This window comes from Larus michahellis, chromosome 1 (genome assembly GCF_964199755.1).
Source record: "Larus michahellis chromosome 1, bLarMic1.1, whole genome shotgun sequence".
Taxonomy (NCBI): Eukaryota; Metazoa; Chordata; class Aves; order Charadriiformes; family Laridae; genus Larus; species Larus michahellis.
The window spans coordinates 56,644,655-56,668,497 of NC_133896.1; the positions used below are offsets into that span (position 1 = coordinate 56,644,655).

Here is a 23,843-nt window from a genome sequence, read left to right on the forward strand (position 1 = left end):
CTTATTGATCAGGTGGAAGGGAATTGCAAGGTGGGTGGGGACACACGTAACTGGTATCATAAGGTAGTTGGTACCATGATACCTGCCCTGTGTGGTGTAGAAGGGTCCAAATCCTTTGAGCTGTCTCTTGGTGTGGTTGCTCTGTCTCACTCCAGCTGGCTGCCTTTACGTGAAGATACAGCACTGTTGACTGGCGCTTTCTGCAGCTGGCAGGTGGAAAAGATTATTTTTCTCTTCCACAACTTACTTTCTCCTCTCGGTTCAGGGGAAAAGGTAAAGCCAGAGTCTTTGGAATGCCCAGCATTGGAGCATGATGATACCTCCAGCCATACCATAGTCTCTTTAATCATGCCCCTTTCATGCTAATGAATAATTAACTGCTGTGTGCATATGCACAGACACGCTGGTCATGGGCATCTCTGCAGGGTCGTGGTGACCTGCAGGTGATCATAGGGAGCTCTTACCTCAGCACACAATCTTTTGGCCTCACTGCCAATCTGTTATCTCTTTGGCCACCAGCTGACCAAAGCTAATGTCTCTGTGACCTGCCTCGGCGATGGGTGAACGTTGACCAGCTCCCCAGCCTTCTCGAAGCACGAGGGTGCAAACAGATTGAGGTGAGCTAGGTGTGAATTTGCAGCGAGTCAGCTCCCACACTGTACCTCCCCCAAGGTAAGCGCAAGGTGGCTCGCAGGAGAGCGGCGGGCTATTTTTGTTTCCAAGGGTAACAGCTTTCCCACAAGAACTCACCACCAAGAAGCCAAACCTGTCTTAGCTAGTTTGCGTGCCCGTCATCGGCACTCTACGCGAAAGCACTAACCTCAGCTTCCCAAAATTCAGCTGTGCCTGTCAAGGCCCCTGCTCCCAGGCAAGCGTTCTGGCCCATGTGTGTTAGAAGAAAGACTTTCGTCCTGCTTTTCCTGTGGAACTGGCACATTTTCGGGCGCGCCCGTGACTTTCAGGGGAGTATGGTTCATAGATCAGAGATGGTCCCTTGTCCTGTGTTTTCCTGCAAGAGACCCCTCTGCAGCTGACGCTTTTGGAGCCTCTAGGGCCTATCTGCTTTTGACTATAAAACTGCAATCTCTCGCCAAAGGATTTTTACCTTCCAAATTTTCAGCAGAAAGCTGGGGAAGTTTGCAACAGGTGGCTTGCTATTGTGTTCTTCTCTCCCTCTCATTTCTTGCCCCCTGCAAATGGCTGCCATTACCCATCAAAGCACCAGGCTGAGTCAGATGTAGAAAAGGAGATGAAAAACGCGGAGTGATTCATCGGTGCCAGCCGATACGACCCTTTCTATCCTCCTGGCCCGGAAAGCTGCGATAGCAGCTCCGATGGCTGTGCTTCATGACTTCATCCCTCCCCGCTGAGGGGTGATGGGCAACATCATTATCAGCTGCCGGGGAGTCCTGACTGGGTGCCAGCAGTGGAAATGTCCTCGGATGTAGGGCTCCTCCTCCGCGCCCAAGGGTGACTGGAACCCGCTGGGAAGAGGGGAAAGCGATGGGAAGATGGAGGAAGAGCTTGGGAGAGGGGGGGGTGGCGGGGGAGGGAGACAGGAAGAAAGAGGTGCAAACTCAACCGCTTCTCTGCGATGATGTCATGGCAACGGGGTACGTGGAGATGCTGTCAGGCAGTCGGGGCAGGCTTTGAAGCTCTGCAGCTCTTCCTCGTTGCTGCGGGCTCGTGCCTGACTCGCTGAAAAATCTTTTGGTTAATATTTAATGCCGGCCAGTGTTGAAGTGCTAAGGGTGGTGAGTGCTCCACCCGATCCCTCTGCCTCCACTTCCCAATGGGATGCTAAATCGGGGTTGGGGGCTAGGATTGCAAGCTCCCCTAGCCCGGGGATGGGACTCCCGGCCAGTGGGGTGGCTTCAGACCGTAGGGTCCCTGTCCCCATCTGGGTCTAGGAACGACGTGGGAGGGAGGTTTCTATCCCCCCGAGCCTGGTTTGGAGCTGATCTGGGGCTCTGGAAGAAGGAGGGTCTCCCTCTCCCCTCCCTCTCCCAGGGCTGGCTCTGGAATAAAGAAATCTGTGGCCCTGCTCCGGGAGCTGAGCCCAGCTCCTTTGATGCAAGCGGTTAGCACATGTTTTCTGTTGGTGTTTTTTTTTTTTGCTTAAGCAATGACCTAACGATCCTGTGTTCCAGCTACAGCCCCTCCTAGGCGCCTTCTTTCCAAACCGTACGTCCGGACTGGATCCAGCAAACCTCCCGGAGCAAGACGCCGTGTTCCCTTCCCCGGGGAAGCCATCTGCTCCCCTCCGCCCGGCTCCTTCTGCAGGGCTTCGAGCTCGCCAGCCGGGTTGGAAAGCTTTCCTCCTCCTCCTCCCCGTTCACCCCAGCTCCCATCGGCCATCTTGTTAGAGCAAGGCGCAGGGAAAGGAACGCGGGGCCGGCTGAATCTGGGGCGGCTGATGGTGTCAGCCGGAGGCGGTTTCCAGGCAACTGTCGCGCCGTGGGACACGGCGAGCCAAGAACACCAGGAACACTGCGTTCTCGCTGCACCGCCTGGGAGGGGGCCGAGCCCGGCACGGATGGAGCCGGCACAGGATGATGCGGAGAGGGCAGCGCGAGTTAGAGGGTAGTGCAGGGATGGCAACGGAGGAGGGGTGCTCCAGCGTACCCCCTCCTGCCCACCGCTCGCCATACCCTCCCTGGCTTGGAGCGAGGATGTCCAAGCTGGCTGCTAGTACATCACACAGCGAGGAAGGACCGTGTGATGTACAGTATTTCATGTGCCCCCTGCATCCTTTGGGGAATCGAAAAGAGGAAAAACATCGCTCCGGACTCTGTACCCAAGCCCCCAGGCTTGTTGCGGGTGTTCCTGTGCTTCTCTGTCCCTTAACAAATCCAAAGCTCCCTCCCTACAAGTCACCAACTCTTTTTGCCCACGCAACCCAGCTCTGTGTCCCTGGGTGTCACTGGAAAAGTGAATTTCCTGTAAAAATGGGCTGCCCTTCCCTTCCCCGGCACTCGGTGGGTCCCGCTGCCCCTCTGTGCCGATGCTTGGGGCAGCAGGCAGCATCCCTGCTCCTGCCTGCCCGCCTCCCCTGTCTGCTTCAGAGGCCCTGGGAGCATCCCTGTCCGTGCCCCTCACCTGCCTGGCAGCCATTCCTTAGGCTGACAGCCCAACTTTTCTCCTCCCCAGCGGTGCTAATGCTCACATCCCCTTCGTTTTACCTAATTTGAGTGTTCTCTGAAAAGGGGGTTTGTGTACAAAACATTTTGAATAGATGGGGGGGGGTGATAAAATTGCTCTGGCTGAGCAGCAGGAGAAAAATTCTCCTGGATTACGAGTGTGCGGGTGTGATGGACACAGGGCAGGGGGCTGCATAGTGCTGGGTGGCAGAACCGCTTTAATGCCCTGTATACCAAGAAATGTCCTGCAGTCCCGTGCGGGTGACAGCACGGAGGGACAGGATGGCGCAGGGGTTATCTACAGCCATTGCTGTCCCCGAGCCAGCCTTGTGGCTATTGATTTGGAACTTGCCCCGTTCACGCTAACCTTGGCGGTGCCAGCTCGCCCCTTATCAGCGCTGATAAACACCCCCGCAACCTCCCACCCCGTCCCGCTGCCGGCCTGGAGGTGTCACCCCGCGAGGTGCCGCGGTGACAGATCTTTCCTGCGGCTCTACCTGTGCACCGGCTGCTCTTCGGATGCGATGCTCTAAATCCAAGACGTCTGGCTCCTGGTTTTGCCCAGAGGCTGTGGCCGCACCAACTCTCTATTAGCCCCGGGTGGGTGCCCACCCCTTGCTGAGCATCTCAAGGGAGGAAGGATGTGGCGCCGGCTCCAAACGCTTTTCCAAAGGAAATTTAAAATCACCCTCCTCTTTCTTCTGCTCTTGGCCCTCCTGGTGCACCTGGCGATGGATTTGGCTCTTTCCACAGCCCCCGGGCCCTGCGGCTGCGATGCGAAAGCACCGAAAGCCTCAGGCATCCCGTCAGGCAGCCCCGTGCTGGCCGGCCCCAAAAAGCTGAGCCTGCGAATCCTTCAGGATTTCAGCGGCAGCAATGGCTCTTTGGAGAAAAGCTCCCATCCGCAGGGAGCGGGGCCGCACACAAGGGCTGGAGATCCAGGGATCCGGCGACAGAGCGGAGAGGGGAATGCGGGGAGGACCGAGGGATCGAAGCTGGCGGCGCTCTTCGATCATCCTCTTTACAACATCCCAATCCCAGAGGTGACGGAGAAAGACAAGCTGTTTGTTGTCAACCCCATGGAGAAGTTCAGCCTGCGCAGCAGCGGGAGTGACGAATGGTGAGGAGCGAGCTCAGCCCTGGCTTGCTTTTGGGGGAGATGGGTGTTTGAGGGGACAAGCGACAGGGACCAAACACGTCGTTTCCCTGCGTAGATCAGCATCCTACCCTGGAGGGGCCCTGATTGCTGAGCACGCTCTTCTTGTGCCTCAAATCTTCTCTTAACCCCGAATTTCTGGGCTGCTACCCAGGAGCCTGTAGCATACAGCAAAGCCAAAGCAGACTCGAATTATTGACAGTAATATGTAGGGTACCTTTAGGTGACCTCCTCGTCTCCTTTCTTTCCCCAGTGCAGAATAGCCTTTGGTCTCTCTCTCTATATATATGAGGAAGTCCCCGCTCCAGATTTCTATCCAGTTTTATCCCCCTCTCCTGACATGTTGGAGATGCAAAGCCTGCAATGTAGGTTACTCTAACCATGAGACCATTCCTGTCCCGCATTTCGCAGGACATCGCCTGACCTCTTTAGGCTCAGCCATACGGTGAGCTCACCATTGCCGGCTGCCTATTTTTATCTCTGGACTACTAACCTCTAATTAGGAGGGAAGATATTAAAAGCTTTAACGTCGATAACACGTAGCAGCTTCCTTATGGAAAGCACACCTTCCAAACATAGCGCCTGCTAAAATTGGGAGAGAATAAAAGCTGGTTTAAGAGCTGGTTTCCACAAATGGGTATTTGCCTTGTCTCTGAGGACCACCTCGCCTATGGATGACCATGGGAGATGGGTCTGATTTGATGAAACTGGGGCACAGTCAGCATTTTCCTAGAGAGAGAGAGACGTGGATTTGGGTTATAGATGCCCTGGGCGGGACTGTCCCATCGCAGTGCCGGTGGGTGCTGGTGCAGAGGAGGGGCAGATACCCCCCAGGAGCTCCCCTTGAATGCCAGCCAACTGCAAATTTGCAGGAGGCAGAGCAACAGGGGTGTTGCTAACCCAAACTCACCCTCCCCAGGGAAATCAGGGGTGTGTGCTAAACCCATCCAAAGGGAACTGGATGTTGGGGGTGGGAGTTCAGGTCGGTGCTGGGGATAGCTGGGAAGCCCTTGATCCTCCACCCCTGTTTTATGGACGCATGTGTGTCCCCAGTGAGCACATGGGCGCGTGTAGCCAGTTGTATTCCCAGGAGCTAATCCCTTTGGGAAATATGACAAGACGAACTGCTCTGGCAGGGGAATAGAGGCACGGATGAGAGGAGCAGAATCAGCCCAGGGCTTTTCCATGGGGAAGCCACAGAGCCCCCTCTGGCCGTGCTGGCGGGTCTCCCTGGCCACCAGCCGTGGGTGGGATCAGCCCAGCTGCCAGGAGCCCCAGGGAAGGCCCATGGGGCAGGGGGTTTTGCCACCATCCAGGGCTTGTGCTGGGCCTTCTTCCCGCCTCGCCCTCCATGTGCTGGATCCTGGGAAGGGCCTGGGGACGTGGGACCCGTCCCACCCCAACTAAATGCTGTCATTGTTGTCGGGGTGGTGGTGGCTGTCGTGCTGCAGGGTCAGCAGCAGTAAAGCCGAGACGGTCCTCCCGACAGGGAAGACGGCCTACGACACCTACCCCACCTGGCTCAAATTCCATGTCGGCATCAACCGCTATGAGCTGTACCCCCGCCGGGACCCCCTGATGCCCACCCTTCTCCGGGACTTGGCCACGCAGAGGATCATCAGCTCGGGTACCACCTCCCTGCCTGCACCCCTGCCCGCACCCCTGCCCTGCTGCCTGCTGCCAGCCTCCCTCATCCCTGTGTGCCCCATTTCAGTCCAGAAGTCCGGCGGGACCCAGCTCAAGCTCATCATGACGTTCCCAAACTATGGGCAGGCCCTCTTCAAGCCCATGAAGTGAGTAGAGCCAGGGACAACCCCACACCCCACCCGCATGGTCCTGTTAGGTGGCGAGGAGCGGCCACAGGAGACCATGGAGGGAGAAATGGAGAAATGCTGTGTTTGCTCCCTCACTTCAAGCCCACCCCCACCCCAAAATTGAGGCGAGCCGTGTGTCCCCTTCCCCTCGCCTTCCCTAGTGGTGCTTGCAGCAGGCTGGGCGCAGCTTGTGATGGGGTAGTGACCTCCAGTGGTGGAAAGAAGAAGATTGTCCATGAGGACCATCTAGGACCCTCCAGTCCATGAGGGCTTCACAACTCTTGGGTTAAGAGTGTGTGTGTGTGGGGTGCATGGGGACGTGGCTGGGCGATTTGGGACCATACCACCCAGCAGAGAGTGTCTGGAGGAGACTGGGTCTGGTTGTGTCTCCAGTGGCACCATGGACACAAGGTGAGGGGTGGTTTGGAGTCAAGCCCACAATCAGGGTGCTCCGTCCTTGGCCATCGCCCCCACCCTCCCCTCTCCTCCCAGGCAGACCCGGGACCAGGAGACACCCATCGACTTCTTCTACTTCTCAGACTTTGAGCGGCACAATGCGGAGATTGCAGCCTTCCACCTGGACAGGTGAGCGCAAGCTTTGCATCTGACCCTGCCCTCCTGCCACAGTGAAGCGGCTGTTGAGAGAACCTGCTTCTTCATCCCACCTCTTCCTCCCCATTGCGAGGGATACCTGTGTCTTACGGCGGTTTTAATGACTCGCCGTGGAAACCGGTCTGGGTTGGCAAGAAACTGTTTCAAGTTCTGCGTTTCAGGATCCTGGATTTCCGGCGAATTCCCCCAGTTTCTGGCCGTTTGGTCAATATAACAAAGGAGATTCGCGACATCACAACGGACAAGAAACTGGCCAAGACTTTCTTCATCTCCCCAGGTGAGCTCTCACTGCCATACATTCTCTTGCGTGGCTGCCCATGTGGAGCTCATCTGGAGCCAGCTGCTCCTGCCCTGGCTCCTCCTCCGCTGGGGCAAACTGTCCCTTTGGGGACTGCTCCAGCTCCCGCCTGGTCCCCGGCCGCAGGGCTCTGCTCCTCAAGGCTTTCCTTGTCATTGCTTTGCTGGTGGCACGTGGCCACGGTGCATGGAGCATCCTTACTTGTCCGCTTGCTGGACCACCCTGCATGGGGGTAGCAGCCTGGCTGCCCTCCTGCTTTTTGTCAACTTTGGCTTTGTCCCCACGGCCAGCGGGCAACGTCTGCTTCTACGGGGAGTGCTCCTACTACTGCTCCACCGAGCACGCCCTCTGTGGCAAGCCGGACCGGCTGGAGGGCTCCATGGCCGCCCTGCTGCCTGACAAGACCTTGGCCAAACGCCGCTCCTGGCGCAGCCCCTGGCGCCGCTCCTACCACAAGAGCAAGAAGGCTGAGTGAGCTGGGGCAGAGGGGACAGGGGGGACACGGCGCAGCAGAGCCGTGGGACGGGAGGTGGCCGCCCCACGGCCGCTCTCACGGTCCCGTACCCCCTCCCCGGCCTCTGCCCGCAGGTGGGAGCTGAACCCCAACTACTGCGCTCAGGTGCGAGAGACACCGCCCTATGACAGGGGCCATCGCCTCCTCGACCTCATTGACATGACGATCCTTGATTTCCTCATGGGTGAGCCCCACCGTGCCGGCGCTGGGGGCTGCGGGGGCCCCTCGGGTCCCCCAAAGGACTCTGTGCCCCGTGGTACCGTGCCCCTGCGAGGTTTGTTGGCCAAACCGTTGCTCAGGCTGCAGAGGGCTGTGCTCTTACCCAAAAACCAGAGCAAAGGGCTGTGCCGTTCGGGCACATCCCGGGCAGAAGCCAAAGGACGAGAGATGCCGGGAAGATCCCGGCTGAACATCCCGGGCACGGGAAGCATCTCCTGGCAAGCTCCCACATGCAGCACCCAGAGAGCTGAGGACGTCGGTGATGCTCCCCAGGGCTTGTGCTGCCTCTTCCCATCCCCGAGGCCGCTCCTTCCTCCCCACACTGTCCCCCCGCCATCATCTGACTTGGAGAGCTTCCCGTCTCCTCGTCCCCAGCCGCCCAGCCGTGCCTTTGCCATTACTTCTGCTCCATTTGTCACTGTTGTCCCTCCACGGGGCTGCTGGGATGAGAAGGGGCCTGGAGGCCATGGGGGCTCTTCTCGGGTCCCCCCCACAGCCACGGCCAGCAGATGGGCACCTCAGAGGTGCCCCCAGCCCTTTTCCCCAGCCTCTGTGTTTCGGTCTCGTGCCGGGAGGGTGCTCCGTGTCCCTGCTCCTGCTTCCCGGCCCACCACGCGATGGATAATTTGTTGCCCCACCGCAGGCAACATGGACCGGCACCACTACGAGACCTTTGAGAAATTTGGGAACGACACTTTCCTGCTCCACCTGGACAACGGCCGCGGGTAAAGTGTGTGTGTCGGGGGGAAGCAATCCCGGCACAAGGGTGGGGGGAGACCGCGGGTCTTGCCGAAATGCGCCCCGCGTTGGGCTCTGAGCCGTGTGGCGATGCCGCCCTGATGCCCACCGATGGGCTTTTCCCCCCACAGCTTCGGCACGCACTCACGCGATGAATTGTCCATCCTGGCCCCCCTCCGGCAGTGCTGCAGGTAAGGGGCTCTGGCCGCCCACCTGGGAGCTGCCATCGCGGAGAGGCTCCCCAGGCTGAGACCTCTCCTTCCTCATCTTCATCAGCATCAAGAAGTCGACCTACCTGCGGCTGCAGCTGCTGGCCACCCAGCCCTACCGCCTGAGCGACCTGCTGCGGGAAGCGCTGGCCACCGACCCCCTGGACCCCGTCCTGGCCGAGCCCCACCTGCGGGCGCTGGACCGGCGCCTGGGGAAGGTGCTGGAGGCGGTGGGACGCTGCCTGGCTGGGGCAGCCCGCCCGGAGGAGGTGGTGGTGGATGATGTGGGGTCACGGGTGTGATGGGTGTGGGGGGGTGGGGACTCGGTACCCCGCTGGGTTGGGGTGTTTTGGACCGTCACACAGCTCTGACTCCATGTGGCATTGGCTTTCGGCGGCACCGGAGCCAGCGGCGCGATGCACCGGGAAAGCGGGCTGTAAGGATAGCCGGGATGGGGAGGGTATTTAAATAAAAATGTTGGCCTAGTGGGGAAGACACGAGCTGAGATCCCCCCCACCGGGGCTGCTTTCCCAGCCCTGGCCTGTCCTTGCGTGCCTGCACGAGTCGCTTCAGCCCTCCAAAGCCTTTTAGGAAAGGGTAGGGATTTTTCCTGCCTTTCCCCAGCAAGGGCTGCCAAGCTCGAGCAGTTGGAAAGCTCATTCTTCCCCCGCCCTTCCCCAGCATGGCAATGCCCTGGTGACCCCCAAAAAGAGAGCTGAGGCTCCCCACCGTCGGTGTGGGGAAACTGAGGCACAAGCTCCCAGCCGCGCGCCGGTTATCCCTGCCCAGCTCTTCCCACGCCCACCCGAAATTCCCTACGGCTCTGGCATCGCCACCACTGCCTCCGCACCAGGGGTGCAGCAAGGGGGGGACAAGCCCCACTCCCCCCCACCACCACAACATCCCCCTAAATCCCCCAGGAACTGCCGCTGGCTCCCTCCCTGCCCGAAAAAAGTGGCTCTCAGGAGGAGACGGATTGACCCAGGGCCGTGCACCCTATTTAGTGCCCAGTGGCTCAGCACCCAGCTTATCCCCTGAGCCTCCCGGGGGGGTTAATCCACAGCAGGGTTACGTCAGCCAGGGCAGGTGCCATGGCTTGGGCCACTATCACTGTCCCCAGGATGGGGCACAGGGTTGGTGTCGGAATGGCCAGAGATAAAGGTGCCACCAGGGAGGAGAGAGATGTCCCCCAGCCCGGCCGGTCACCCGTGGGAAGCCACAGGAGAGGGTGAAAAAGGGCGGCTGGCACAGCGGGGGACGGAGCTGCCCTGGAAAAGCCGGGCGGAGATTTAGGCTGGAACAAAAAAATGGGCTCGAAAAACGAGAGAAAAAAGAAGAGGGAAAAAAAAAAAAAGGAAACAAAGAGGATCTGTCCGTGTTACACAACGGGGCCAGGGACTCTGAATGGGGGTTTGTTGTGGTGTGTGTGTCCCCCCCGCTGTGGCACGTCCTCCGGCCCGTGCCCCGGCTTGCGCACCGAACCCCGGCGCGGGGAGGAAAAGGTTTTGGGGCTGTTTTGCAACAGGTTACTCCCCTTCTGCCCACTTCATATTTTTTAATCCTTTGCTATAAACACCTTTTTATTGCCGTATCCAAAGCCGGCAGGGCCGTTCCCAACCCCGTGCCCCACAGACGCAGCCCCACGACTGTGTCCGGACACGGGTGGCCGGTTCCCTCCTTCCTCCCTGAGTCTTCCCCCCCCCGCCCAAGGCAAATCTTTTTATGAGGCGCCGTCAGATGTAGAAGCCGGGGCGTGGGAGGGCGGCTGTTTTCTCAGCCCGGCGAGTTTGCTCAAGGTCCCGGCTGCGCCGTCGCGTGTTCAGGGTCCCACGGGAGCAGCTGGGTTTGGCTGGCAAGCCACCCCCCCGCCGAGCCGGCCCGGCCGCCCGTGGAGGGAGTGGGCTGGTAACGGGGTGTCTGCGGCCACGGGCCCGGGGACCAGCAGAACCTGCCTGCCCGGTCGAGGCGGTGTGGGCACACGGGGCGTCGAGCGGGGCTGCCCACGCCGCGGGGATGGGTTCGGCCGTGCCGGCTGGTGCGTGGGGGGTGGTGGGGGGGGAAAACGGGAGTGGGGGCGAGTATTTCCCACCCCACCGGGGCTGGCAAACCGGCCGCCCCAGCAAAACCCAAATGGGGCCGGGGCGTAGCCCTGTGCCCGGGAGCCCCCATTTTGGGCCGCTGTCACCCATGGGACCTGCCTGGGGGGGGGCTGCCCTTGCCTGGGTGGGGGCTTGGGGTGGGGGCTTGGGGCGGGGTGGGGGGGGGAACCCCAGGGCTGAGGGGTCTGGTGACCAGCTCCCTGTGGGCAAGGCGGGGGGTGGGGATGGGCCCTCCCCATCGCTCCCCCCTCCCACCCCCCGCAATGATTATGATAGTAATAAAATGAAATAATGAAATGAGATAAAATAAAATAATAAAATAATGTAAAATAAAATAAAATAAAAATATTAAAATAGTGATGATGATGAGGGTGATAATAATAATATTATAATAATGATAGAGGGGACACCGAAAAGGCCGGTGGGGGGGGGGCGGTGGCCCCGGCGGGCGCGCGCGCGGGGCGGGGCGGCGGCGGCGGCGGCGGCCGGGGGAGGGGGGGGGGAGCCGGGGCCGGGGAGGGGCGGAGGCGGGGACCGGGGCTGGGTCCGGGGCCGCCTTCCCCTGCAAAACAAAAGGGAGCGGAGCGGTGGCGGCAGCGAGCGGGGCCGGTGCGGGTTCCCTCTCTGCCCTGCGCGACTCGCCGGTGGGTTTGCGTGGGGCGGGGGCACGGCGGGTTTTGGCGGGCGGGCCGGGGGGGGGGGAGGGAAGTTGCGGGTGGGTCGGTTCGTACCGGGGCCGAGGGAGGGAGGGAGGGAGGGGGCAGCGGCTCCGCGGGTGGGTTCTGGCGTGGGTGGCCCGTGGGAGGGGAAGCGAAGGGGTTTATAACCCTATAAGGGGAGGCGGCGGCGCTGGCGGTGGGACGGGCGGCTCGGTCCCGGTCCCGGTCCCGGTCCCGGCGGCGGGGGAGGCCCGGGGCAGCAGGTGCCCCTCGGCGGGCTCAGAACCCACCCCCCCCCCACCACCACCCCGGCCGCACCAGGCACCCCCCGCCCGCACGGGAGGGGTTTCGCTGTGTGCCGGGACCCCACGCCGGCAGCTCCAGGCGGGTCCCTTCTCGCTGACACTTTCCTCCCTTCTCGACCCCCCCAGGTGAACCGTGACCCCCACATACCCACACCCCCCGTGCCGCCGCCATGTCCCGCCGCAGCCAGCGCCTCGTCACCACCCGCTATTACCCCGGGGACGACGATGCCACCACCAGCAGCAGCAGCAGCTCCCTGCTGGGGGGGCAACAGCTGCCCTTCAAGGAGAGCACCAGCCGGTTAGTGGGGTGCAGGGGTGGGGGGGTCCAGGGGGGTTCCCCCCCCCCCACCAAACATGGCCAGGGCACTCCATCCTGCGCCACGGACTGGCATCAGGGTGGCTTGAAGGGAGCATGATGGCGAGCTGGCTGCGTTTCGGCATGGCCGCCGGCTGCCTTGGCACTGGCTGTGCCCCCGCTCCGGGGAAAGCCCGGTGCCCCCCACCCCTGGCACCTCCGCGTCCCCTGGCGCAGGAGGCCGCCATGGGTGGCTCAGGGTTGGAGGGGATGCGTGCCTCCTCCCAGCCGCAGCCGCCTCCGGCGTGATGGCGGGAGGGAGGTGCGCTGCGATTGCCGGGCCGGAAAACCGCAGCCGTGCGAGCGGAAGCGGAGCCAGCAGCTGCCTGGCCACGGGCGGGAGGGACTTTCGCAAAGCAGCGGTTGCACCTTCCGAAACCTGCCGCCATCCGGTACAGTGGGGGGGGGTGGTGAGGGAAGTGATGCCAGTTGAGAGATTGGAGTGAATTCCCCATTCCTCCTGCATGGGTGCACTATGACACACACACACACACACACACACACACCCCCCAAAACCACACATGGCTGATGAGCGCATTCTTGCTCCCCCTGGCAGTATGACCAGGAGGAAATCGAGCAGCACGAAGCGCCTCTCTCCTGCCCCCAGCACCCAAACCTCCTACTACAGCGAGTCCATGGTGAGCGAGTCCTACCTGGGAGGCAGCCGGGGCCTCGCCGCCTTGGGCAGCTCCGTGCTGGACGATGCCCTGGACAGCAGCACCTACTGGGGTGAGCACTCCCTCCCTCCCTCCCTCCTTTCCTCCTTCCCATGGCAGCTGGGGACCTCCCTGAGCACCAGTAGGGGGTGTTGGGGCAGTCCCCCAAGCCAGCTGAATGGGTTGCCCCCTGTGGTGGTGGTGGGTGGTTTCTTAAGGGGGGCTCTGTGTTTTGGGGGCAGGTGGCGAGCTCTCCACCAGGAGGAGAAGAGGCACAGGGGACACGGAGTCCAGTAAGATCAACGGGCTGCTGGAGAGCAAGACGTACGACACCTACGCCTCTTCGTCTGGGTACTCCTCGGAAGATGACTATGCCGGTAGGGATGCACCAGCTGCTCTGCAGTGTCAGGGATGCTGGGGGAGACCAGGGGAACCATCCCACGGGCCTGGCTGTGCCCAGGATGCTGCCAGCCCCCACTCTCCTGCACGCCACCCCCCATGCAAAGCCTTCACCATCGACGGTGCACAGGGATGCAGGTTCCGTTTGGTGACTTAGTGCCTTGCTGCTTCCTTTCCAGGTCACTTCTACTCAGGCCAGAGTAGCTCCAGGTCGGGGCTGAGGACCGCAGCCTCCCGGGTGGGCTCCTTCCTCTGGCAGGTGCTCACCTCCCCGGGTGAGTGGAGGGACGGTGGGGGCATTTCTAGCAGCACCTTTCTTCCCTGACAGCACCTCCACTCCCCACGGGCCATGTTTGCTGTTCCCTGGTGGGGTGGAGGGGCTTTATCTCCCCATAGGAGCATCCTCGGGGACAGAGGGGACATCTCTGCCGGGACCCTGCCTGTGACTTGGTTTCTCTCCCGGCAGTTCGGTTCATGGGATGGCTGTTCTCAGGGCTGGCAGCTGCCTGGCACCGCCTCACCGGCGCAGCTCCTCGCCTGGCTGGTGTCCCCTTCTCCAGGTGAGTGTGGTGGCGGGACACCGGGATGGGGGAGGCGTGGGGAAAACCCACAGGACCCCAGAGAGGGGGTGCCCAGCGTGCGTGGAGTGTGTGTGTCTTGTGCCGAAGCCCGGCTGGGCTTTTCTTTTCCATCCAGAGGAGCGTGGTGATGGGGGGAAGGTGTCTGCGGTCTTACAGGCACCTCTTTCTTCTCCATGTTCCAGGCGCTACCCATGGCTGAAGAGGTCCCTGCTTATGCTGCTGCTCCTCCTGCTCCTCGCTGCCGCTGCCTACGGTGAGTCAGCCCAGCTCGATCTGTTGCCCTGAGATCTGGGGCAGTGCAGAGCGTCCCACTGCTGTACCCAGGGGAGGGGATGGGACAAGATGGGATGGCCCCGAGCTCAGTGCTTGTGGCTCCTGGTATCCTGGTGCATCTTCACCCCTGTGCTTGGGACCTTCTGGTGACCCCAGGAGATGCTGATGGCTGAATCTCTGCACGTCCCCCCTGTGCTCTGCTGTGGCCCATTACCTGTCACTTTAACCATCTCATCCCCCTGTGTGCCCAGGAGCTTGGTACTTCTACCCGTACGGGCTGTCGACACTCAGCATCCCTGCCTTCCCGTGGTGGGGAGCTGGAAAGCTTTCCTCCTCCGACATGGCTGGGGCAGGGGACCTGACCGCGCTGGACCAGGTAAGCCTCAGCAAAGGTGTGATTGTGGCCTGGGTGGGTGCATTGCAGGGAGAGCCAGGACAGCGTGGTCCATGGCTGAAAGAGGCCTTCCAGGGAACTGGGAAGTGGTGGTAGATGGGGCAGATGGTGGCTCCATGCTGGTGGACATGGTTCCCCCAGCGTGTGGCTGTCTCGCACTCTGGGTGTCCCAGGGATGGAGCAAGGGAAACATCTGCCCTCCCTTGTGAAGCAGCAGATGAATAAGATGCGACTGACTCTGGGGACCGGGGGGTCTGGATTCCCTTTCACAGGGGTCCCTGTGGAGCAGGCAGAGCCCCGGGGGTCTGCACACTCCCAGGGGATGTTCCTTTGCCGCCACAGGGTCTGCAGGGGGAGCACCGTCTCCTGGCTCGCTTCCAGGCCCTGGAGAAGCGCTTCAAAGCACTGGAGGCCGAGGTGTCACAGTGGGAGCTGCGGCGGGGGGCAGCAGCAGTGGCAGCAGGGGGAGAGTCACCCCCGGGGGATGTCCTGGCGCTGCTGGAGGGGCTGGTGAGCCGCCGGGACGCGGGGCTGAAGGAGCATCTCCTCACTGATGTGACGAGCCACCTCCAGGTGAGGGATGTGGCGGGCACATGGGCATATGGGGGGCTTGTGGGGCCGGGCTCTGATGTTCTCCGTTGTTCCTCACCCTGCAGGGCGAGCTGGATGCTCTCCGAGCCCAGGTGCAGAGGGATTTAGACGGGCGCCTGGGGAAGATGGCACAAGCCTCTCAGGTACAGGGATGGGCGTGCGGTGGTACCCAGGTGGGACATCCTCACCACCAGCGTCACAGGTCTCACCCCTTCCCCTTGTCCTGGCAGGAGATGGAGACGCGCTTGCTGGAGCTGAACTCCAAGTGGCAGAGGTAAGGCTGGCTGCCCGGGCAGAGCCACCGCTCTGTTCAGGGGCGGGCAGGTAGCAGACTGGAATCCCCACAGCGGGGCTTGGGAAGGGGTTTCCAGGTCTGGTTTGCTCAGTGCAAAGGAGAGGTTGAGAGGTATGATCTTGGGTGGAAAGGCAGGATGGATACGTGGGTGTGTCGGCAAGGAAGTGCCCCGGTTGGCTCAAAGGGCGATTGCAGCAAATGACCTTCGTCACTGTTATTTTGCATCACCGTGGGGAGCGTGGCCTTTTGGCTGAGGATCGAGCTGGGGATGCTTTCCCTTGGGATGCAGTAGAAGAAGCCATTGCCGTGGGAATTAAAACTGTTTGGAGCTGGAGATGGGGTTGAGCGTAGGCGGTGGGGGATGAACCTCCTCCCCTGGCTCGCAGAGGGGAGCTGGGACTGTTGGCTTTGAGCAACCTGGTCTAGTGGGAGATGTCCCTGCCCAGGGCAGGGGGGTGACACTGGATGACCTTTAAGGTCCCTTCCAACCCAAACCATTCTATGATATTGTTGATATCTATGATATGATTTTGTTACCATTCTCTCGGTGCAGCTCGGCGCAGGAGGGCCTGCGAGGGACCTTCCAGGGGGAGGTGGACAAGCTGGAGCAGGAGGTGTCAGCGCTGAGGAGGGAGCTGGCGGGCCTCAAGTCGGACCAGGAGGTGATGGGGAAGCACATGGAGGGGATGCTGGAGCAGCTGAAGGCCGTGCGGGCTGACGTGAGTCCCCAGTCCCCACCCTGGTCGGCAGAGAGAGGCGTGAGGGTCCCTGCCCCGGGGCTGAGCAATGTCCCCACCGTTTCAGGTGGAAGCGCAGTTCCCAGCGTGGGTCAGTCGGTTCCTGTCGCAATCCCGGCAGGACGGCGCTGCTGGCCGTGTCCTCCAGCAGGAAGACTTGCAAGCGGAGCTCCAGGCCCTGGAGCACAAGATCCTGGCCAAAGTCTCAGAGGACCGGAGGCTGTCGGCACGGGATGCTCAGGCCGGTATCGGAGTGGCCCTGCAGCAAGGGAGGACCACGGGGGTGACGGAGGAGGTGAGTGCTGGCTTGAACCCCAGGGACATGGTGGTTGACCACAGGTGTGGGATCTGGGGGCCGTGCCCCATTGCGCGTGTACGGGGAGGGGCTGGCACGTGTGCCTGGCAGATGGGAGAGCCATGGGGACAGCCCTTAGAGCTGGGACATTGATCCTGGTGAGGGCATCCCTGAAACTCCTCTATCCCCTCTGCTGGAGCCTCCCCTGGGCTGTGCCTGTGCCCTGGAAGGGGTTGTAGGTGGCGATATCCACACCCTGCAAGGCTCGTGCTGTCTTAAAATCCAAGTTTCTGCTTGTGCATCTTTCACCCATAAGGCAGGGCAGGCGCCAGCAAGGTTTCCACGGGTTGAGCATCTTGCTTACTTCCCTCCTTCAGCAGCGCCGCAGAGTCATTTGGGGCAAAGCACTTGGGGAGAATGACACCACGGGGAAAAAATGAGCCTGCTTGCTTTGGAAAAAGTTGTTGGCAATTCCCTGCGAAACTAGTGGAGGGGAGGGATCAAGCTGGGATTAGCAATCCTCCGCAGTCTGCGCAAGCTTCATGTGCACCATAAAGTTTTTAGACCCACAGTGGTGCCACAGTGTCCCAGCTCCTGGGGCTGAGTTTGGCTCCAGAAGGATGCTCCGGCCAGCTCCCCCTTTTCCAGATGGGGGCAGCTCCCATCGATCCTGTGAGACAGGGCGGGAAGGTCCGGGCAGAAGATGCTGGGGAGGGCTGGGTGGGCTGTCAGGTACCTACTGGGGTATACGCCGCCTCCTCTGAGGCCAGCCCTTCTTTTGGGATGGGGACGGGTGAGTCCAGCCTGCCTGGGCGCTGCCCCTTCGTTGCACAGCTCCTCTCCTCTGGGGTATTTTTAGCAACCTCTAACGAGGCTTCCCAGCCAAATGCGTGTCTCCTCATTTTTGCCACGGTGATTCATCCCCTGGCTGTTTTGTGGGAAGGTCCTTGTGCCCTCTCCGTCCCCACAGGGTGGAGGTGGGTGGGGGGCAGAATGCCCACCCCAGCCCTTCACCCCTCTTGTGTCCTCTGCTCCCGCTGCAGCAAGTGCATCTCATCGTGGACCAGGCCCTGAAGCGCTACAGCGAGGACCGTGTGGGGATGGTCGACTATGCCTTGGAGTCGGCAGGTGGGTGGTGGTGGGGCGGGGGGGCAGCCCTCACCCACCTGGGATGAGCCAGCCATCCTGGGGAAGGGACCACAGGGTGCTGGCGTGCAGCTTACCCACCGCTGTCCCCTCTGCGTGCCAGGGGCCAGTGTCATCAACACCCGCTGCTCTGAGACCCACAGGACCTGGAAGGCGCTGAGTTTGTTCGGCATCCCGCTGTGGTACCACTCGCAGTCCCCCCGTGTCATCCTGCAGGTGGGTACCTTCAGGGTGAGACCCCACCGAGGGGCAGGACCGGCCGGGCTGGTTCTCATGTGGGCTTGGGTGGATTTTATTGGGCTCTTGCTGCTGCTCCAAGCAAAGGGTCAGGCCGATACTGGGGGGTTAAAAATGGCACTGATGGTGATAACATTGCTGGTGTCTCGTTCCTGCGCTCATAGCCAGATGTCAACCCTGGGAACTGCTGGGCGTTTCGTGGGTCCCTGGGTTTTGCCATCATCCGCCTCTCCAGCATCATCCGCCCCACAGCCGTGACACTGGAGCACATCCCAAAAGCCCTCTCGCCCCAGGGGACCATCCCCAGCGCCCCCAAGGACTTCGCTGTCTATGTGAGTGCCCTCGCCTGGGCCTGAGGGGGGAGCAGGGAGACATGGTGGGAGGATGCCGTGGTGGACGGTGCAGGAGGGGAGGGCTAGCAAGCCCTGTATCTGGCTGTGGGGTGCTCTGGGGGGGTGGGTGTTATCCTGAAGAGGAGGAAGAAGCAGTATTGGGGGAGAAAGGGGGAGTACCAGGCTTTGGGAAGTGTTTTGGGGGACACTGGGAGAGGGGGGATTGAGTAGATGTAACTCTTGGTCTTCCCACCCATCCTTTCCCGCTGGCTCCCATCCCCATTTGTCTGTTTTGGCCTGTAAGAGCAGGAGCAGGGGCCAAGTGCACTTGTGGCTCCATCTCCCTCTTCTGCCCCCGGGTGCGCTCATCGCCTCCGGTCTCCCTCTCTGATCACCCCTGGTTCTCCCTTTCTGCCTCCCTGCCCTTCCGCAGGGCTTGAAGGAGGAGGGAGAGGAGGAGGGCCTTCTCCTGGGGAAGTTCACCTATGACCATGACGGCGACCCCATCCAAACGTTTTACTTGGAGGTAAGTGCTTTGCCCTTGGAGCACCCACCCCTGAGAAGAAAAAGGGGCTCCTGATGTCTCTGATCCCCTGAGAGCTCTCAAGGGCTCAGGTTTTTCCTTCCTCCTCTCTCCAAGGGTGATTCCATAGGCACGTACGAACTGGTGGAGCTCCGGGTATTGAGCAATTGGGGCCACCCCGAATACACCTGCATCTACCGCTTCCGTGTGCACGGGGAGCCGGCGCACTGACCCCTCCGGCTCCTGCGTGGGATGAGGATGCTGCTGGGCCGACAGCAGGAGGGGGTTCGTCTGGTTTGCTGCTTTGGACATAGAAATCCTGGGATGCACCAGCAGCCGCCCCAGGGAGCTGCTCCCTTTGAGGGGAGCAGAAGAGCTGGCGTTGAAGGGGAGAGGCTTTCACTCTTCCAAGGACCGGTGGGTGGTGAGGCAAGAGCACCCCATGTGGGTCCGAGCGCAGCCTGGCTTGTTTTCAGTGCGGACCGGACGTTTTAACTTTTTAAGCTAAGTTTTTTGGTTTGGGTTTTTGTTTTTTTTTTTTTTTTTTTATTTTAATTTGGTCTGCGCAGCCCCCTCGTCCCCGTTCCCTCGCTGCTTTCTGACGGCGCGCCTGGTGTTGCCGGGGCTTGGGGAAAAAGGGGTACGTAACTTTGCGATGCGCTTTGCGCGGGCTTGGGCACGATACGGCGTGTGGGACCGTGGTGACGGGCTCGGTGCTACCAGAGTAGGTAGGAGCCCACCGGTCATGGCCACCGTGTCTCTCCCCTCCACGCAGGGTCATTTCTCCTGCCTCGGCGTTGGTTTAGGTAAAGATCTCCAGGCCTCTGATGCTGGGCCGGCCGAGGGGAAATAAGACAGTATTAATGAAGTATTAACATAAAACTAACGGTTTGGGGCAGCAGGAGGGGGGGAATTCGGCACGCAGCAGTGGTGGGGCCTGCCCCAGTGCTGCCGTCCATCCCCCCCGAGCCCTCCTGCTGCCGGCAGCTGTGTTGGGTCTTGGTGATGCCGGCGGCCCCCCTCCCCAGGGCTGGCTGGCTCCTCAGTGTTAAGCTTGACGATGCTATTGAAAACTCCTGTTGCCTGCTTCCCCTTTTTTGGGTTTGTTCTGTTGGATTATTTTTTTTTAAGGTGGGGGGTGGGGTGGGGAGGGGGGACTATTTTCCAGTTAGGGTCTTGGGGGATTTTTTTTTTTTTTTGCAGTAACAAAGGAGGTTTAAAAAAAAAAAAAAAAAAAGTTTTTCCATGCAATTTCTACTTAACCTGAGAATGTTAACAGTGCCACTTTGGCAAGTGGCTTAGAGGCAGAGAGAGCTAGAGCTTGCTTTAGTAGGAGAATAGCGCACGCAGTAGGATAAGCTGGAATAATATGAGCAGAGCTGTTGAAAATATGGGCCTCGAGCTGCTGGTGGCTTGGTAGCTGGACCTGGGAGACAAGGTCCTCTGTGGACCGCTGCTGGGTGGGGTGCTGGAGCCACTCCTGCCCTCCTTGCTCCGGAGATGTCCTCCGAGACTGCAACGCGTGGCCAGGGACGCTCACCTGTAGCCACATCTGTGCGTAGGCGACTGTTCGCAGGGAGCTGCTGCCCCCATGCTCTGCAGGACTCTCTCCCTGCCTTGGTGGGCTGTTGGGTGGGAGATGGGGTGGAGGGGAGACCTCCTTCCCCAGGGGTTGTAGGTGCCAGCGTGCAGCTTCACCTCAGAGAGGGGGGAGCAGGGCCTCCCCCCTCCTGCAGCGCTCAGGGCTGCCGCTGTCACCTCCTGGTCCCCGATGGCAGATGGCTGACGCGGGCTGACCTCCTTTCTCTTGGAAGGACTCCCTTTCCCTCCTGCCTTCTCCTCACTGGCATCGCTTGGCTCCCCCAGCCCTGGCTGCGGAGGATGGTGCCGGAGCAGGATGGGGAGTCCTGCCTGCCTCGGGCATGTATATATTGGGCGCATAAATCCTGCTCGTACCCACCACGTGATGGGGGCAGCCGTGGCCGGGGACTGTAGGAGGGACGCATGGGGACCTTCCCCGGGCTGAGGAGCGCCAGGGCTATCTGGCCACTCCATCTCCCGCCTGCCTGCAGCACGCTTGGTCTGGCTTATGTTCTTGGGTGGCGTTTACAACCTTTTGGTCTTGCGTTTTGTTGAAAGAAAAGCTAAAAGGGCCCGCGTTTAGCGTTTCTGTCCTGTCCGATGCTGGCATCGTCTTCCCCCCCGGTGCTGCGAGTTTTTTGGGGAGCACCATGGCTTGAGTCCTGCTCTGGTCGTCTCGGCTTGAAGTGCTGTAGGGTGAGGGGTGTAGAGGAGGGGATGGAGCTGAAGAGGTTTCTCCCTTCAGCATGCCCTGACGTGCATCAGGCAGCAGTGCTGAGCACCCCCACCCCCCCTGCCGTGCCAGCCCCAGGGGCTGAGGATGATGGTGGCACATCCCTGCACGAGGGCTCTTCTTGCTCCGAGTGAGGGAAGCGAGCCCGAAGGGCACAGCCCTATCCCCAACAAGTTAAAACTACCCTGTGGAGCCTCCTGCAGAGCTGGGAGGCCCTGCTGCCGGGAGAAAGCAGACCCGCAGCCAGATCCCGTGACGATAAATTCTCTCCTATATTGAGCGTAGTCTTAATTCTTGGCAGCTGCAGCCAAAGTTATTTTTAAGCTTGTCTACAGCTGCCCGCTTGCCTTGGAGTCATGTCCGTGAGTGCCCTGCCTGCTCGGAGCTGTGCTTTTATGAATGCCTAGACCTGTCCCGGGCTCGGCAGAGCAGCTCCTGTATGTAATTGAATGATAAAGAGGGAGCAGAGATGAAGCTCTCCCTCTTCCCCGGGGGTTCTCTGGCAGCTGGAGCAAATGCCATAACCCACAAAGCTGGAAAACCCCTTTTTCTTACCTCCCCTCTGTCTCCCTGGCCTCTGGGCTGGGCGAACAGGGCCTTCACCCAAGAAAAAAATGGCTTCATGGTGAATGGAGCATGCTGGCGAGAGGTGGGAAAGGGGAACGTCTTTCCCCAGGAATGGAGTTGGGGGGGAGAGGGGGGGGCGGTTGCAGTGGTGTCTCTGCTCTTTGCAAGGAGGTGTTAACCACAGGTTATGGAGTAGGGAGCATTTGGTTTTACTGTCCTTTGGAGATGAAAGTCTCTGCTGTTCTGGGGTAAAACACCCTGGAAACACCAGTGAGAGCTCACCCTGGGGGGGTCATGCCCTTCCCTAGAGGCTAGAGCTGGTTTGAGAGGCCTCGCCATGCCGACTGCGTGGGGATACCCAGGAAGGCATGCTGAGGTTACGTGCTATTTTTCACCCCCCCCCCGCCCCAAAATTCTGCCGCGGGGCTGGGTACTGGCTGCCTCTCACAGCAGCAGCCCCCAGCATCGCTGGAGCGCTTTCCTGAGCTGCAAAGGGACAAGAGGGCCCATAAAACTGCCGCGTCAGCACCGCGCAGCTCTGCCCAGGGGTATTTAATCCTAGTGCTGATGCAGATGAGCCTGGTGAGGCAGGAGAAACGCGAAACAGCTGGCAGAGCAGATTTTTTTTCCCTTATTTACTCCCTTTCCCTCCTCTCTTCTCCCTCCTTCTCGGTTTGCCCTACACACGTGTTCTGAATTAGCCCTGCAGAAACAGATGGCTACAGCCAGGAGCCGAGTTGGGATTTGATGCTGTAGCCTGTTGCAAATGCTGCACTGTTTTGTTCATTTTATTTCTTAATCAACAGATTGTAACTTATGCCTATGCAAGGGAAAAAAAAAAAAAGACCAAGACAAATAAATTGTATCAAAACTGCTGTGAGCTTTTTGTGTTGCTGGTGGGAATGATGCACAGCTAGCAGACAGAGGAGCTCCAGGAATAGCTCTGTCTATGTATTCTCATGGCAAATCCTTATTTTCCAGCCCCTCTAAGGTCAGCAGTTTTCACCTTGTCCTCGAGCAGGCTCTGGGCTGCAAAAGCTGCTTGGAGCAATGATGAGAACAAGACATGCTCCTAAAGACTTGGAATAGTTCGGGATAATTAAAATCAAAATACTGTGCATTTGATGATGACTTCCAGCAGTCTAGGGCTGTGACAGACCATGGCTGTGTGCTCAGTCCATCCTGCAGTGGCCTGGAAGCTGTCCCTGGGCATCAGTCTGTCCTCGGCCAGGAGGAATGGCAAACAAGGCTCAGCCTGACACTAATCATAGCGACGGGTAGCTGTATGTTGCTGCCTCTTCATTAACGTGGGCTGTAAACTAACTGAGCAGGCAGCTAAGGAGCAAGTAGAAAGGAAATATTTAATTGTCCTTGGTCTGAGGAAGTTAACCTAGAGAATAAAAAAAGGCTACAAAAAGGGAAACGGGACTGGCTTGAGCTTCGGGAGGGTCATACTGGCATCAGCTTCATCAGGATGGGCTGGAGGCAGGCTTGCGTTGAAGAGCCCCTTGCAGAAGGCCACCCTAGGGAAAGGCTTGTTCTCTGCTGGCCCTAGATCTGCCCTCACGGGTTTTGCCTGGGGAGAGAGGGACGCTGGGCACATTATCAGTGTCCCATCTTGGGGAGGGACACAGAAAAATGGGGAGGGTGGCAGACAGAAAAAATGATATGGACAACAGATGGGGTGTGAGGTGCTCAGGACCAAAGGTTCAAGTGTAGCCATGAGCAGAGGGGTGAGCACACCTCCAGTAGCATCTCCACTCCTCGCAGTGTCGGTAGTGGAGGGGCTGGTGGGCTTTTGCTCAGTCTACGACCAGCTCCCAGCCCAACACTTACCTGTGTTAGGAAAGGGGCGTGCAGGGCACGAAAAGCCTTCACGAACCTCCGAGATCCACCGAGGAGGCAGGAAAAGGCCCGTTCCAACCCCTGGAGCGTCCCGCTGTATTTACAGAAACAGGTGAGGTGCAAATGGCTGCGAGGGCCCGGGGAAGCACAAGCTTACGCAGGCAGTGGCAGGGCTGTGTTCAAACTGCATCCTCTAGCACCGTGTCGCCCCTGAAGTTGGACCTAAGTGATTTGCCATAGCAGCTCTTCACACACATGCATACGCATCTCCCCAGCACAGCTCAACCCATGCAAGCGTTCTCATTTCACCACTCTGCCACTGAGAAGCACTAAACCTTAGCAGCGGAAAAGCTGTCGGGGCTCAGCAGCAGCTCTCCTGCGGCACAGTGTGCCCTCCCCTGCCACCACTACAAACGCAGCCTCCTCTCGTAGCCAGCAAAGGAGCAGCGGTGCCAGGCAAACCCGCTTGGTCTGGCTTTCAGCATTAAAGCAGCAGCTGCTGGTCTTCCGTCAGGACAAAAAAAAAGCAACAAGACATAC

The 23,843-nt window shown here is 60.0% G+C and overlaps 2 protein-coding genes across 6 annotated transcripts; both read left to right on the forward strand.

Annotated features, from left to right (window-relative positions):
* Positions 1–1,674: 1,674 nt before the first annotated feature.
* LOC141740322 (extracellular serine/threonine protein kinase FAM20C-like) lies at positions 1,675–10,829 on the forward strand. Of its 5 annotated transcripts, none has more exons than XM_074578800.1 (10): positions 1,678–4,260; positions 5,748–5,923; positions 6,011–6,089; positions 6,603–6,694; positions 6,814–6,999; positions 7,311–7,491; positions 7,609–7,718; positions 8,397–8,478; positions 8,623–8,682; positions 8,768–10,829. In XM_074578800.1, the coding sequence occupies exons 1-10, from the start codon at positions 3,782–3,784 to the stop codon at positions 9,000–9,002; spliced, it is 1,680 nt and encodes a 559-aa protein (XP_074434901.1). In that variant the 5' UTR covers positions 1,678–3,781; the 3' UTR covers positions 9,003–10,829. The 5 variants fall into 5 exon arrangements, with proteins under 5 accessions (XP_074434930.1, XP_074434901.1, XP_074434919.1 ...); XM_074578807.1 differs by having other exon boundaries at positions 1,683–4,260; positions 6,603–6,695; positions 6,884–6,999; XM_074578818.1 differs by lacking the exon at positions 6,011–6,089 and having other exon boundaries at positions 1,681–4,260; positions 6,650–6,694.
* A 499-nt stretch (positions 10,830–11,328) lies between these two features.
* On the forward strand, positions 11,329–22,333 carry SUN2 (Sad1 and UNC84 domain containing 2). The gene is made up of 18 exons (XM_074578788.1): positions 11,329–11,443; positions 11,890–12,061; positions 12,675–12,847; positions 13,017–13,151; positions 13,353–13,448; positions 13,640–13,733; positions 13,937–14,007; positions 14,279–14,403; positions 14,764–14,994; positions 15,078–15,155; positions 15,243–15,286; positions 15,861–16,026; positions 16,112–16,339; positions 17,383–17,467; positions 17,589–17,701; positions 17,887–18,054; positions 18,488–18,580; positions 18,695–22,333. Exons 2-18 carry the CDS (start codon positions 11,934–11,936, stop codon positions 18,806–18,808), a joined length of 2,142 nt encoding a protein of 713 aa, XP_074434889.1. The 5' UTR covers positions 11,329–11,443; positions 11,890–11,933; the 3' UTR covers positions 18,809–22,333.
* Positions 22,334–23,843: the final 1,510 nt, after the last annotated feature.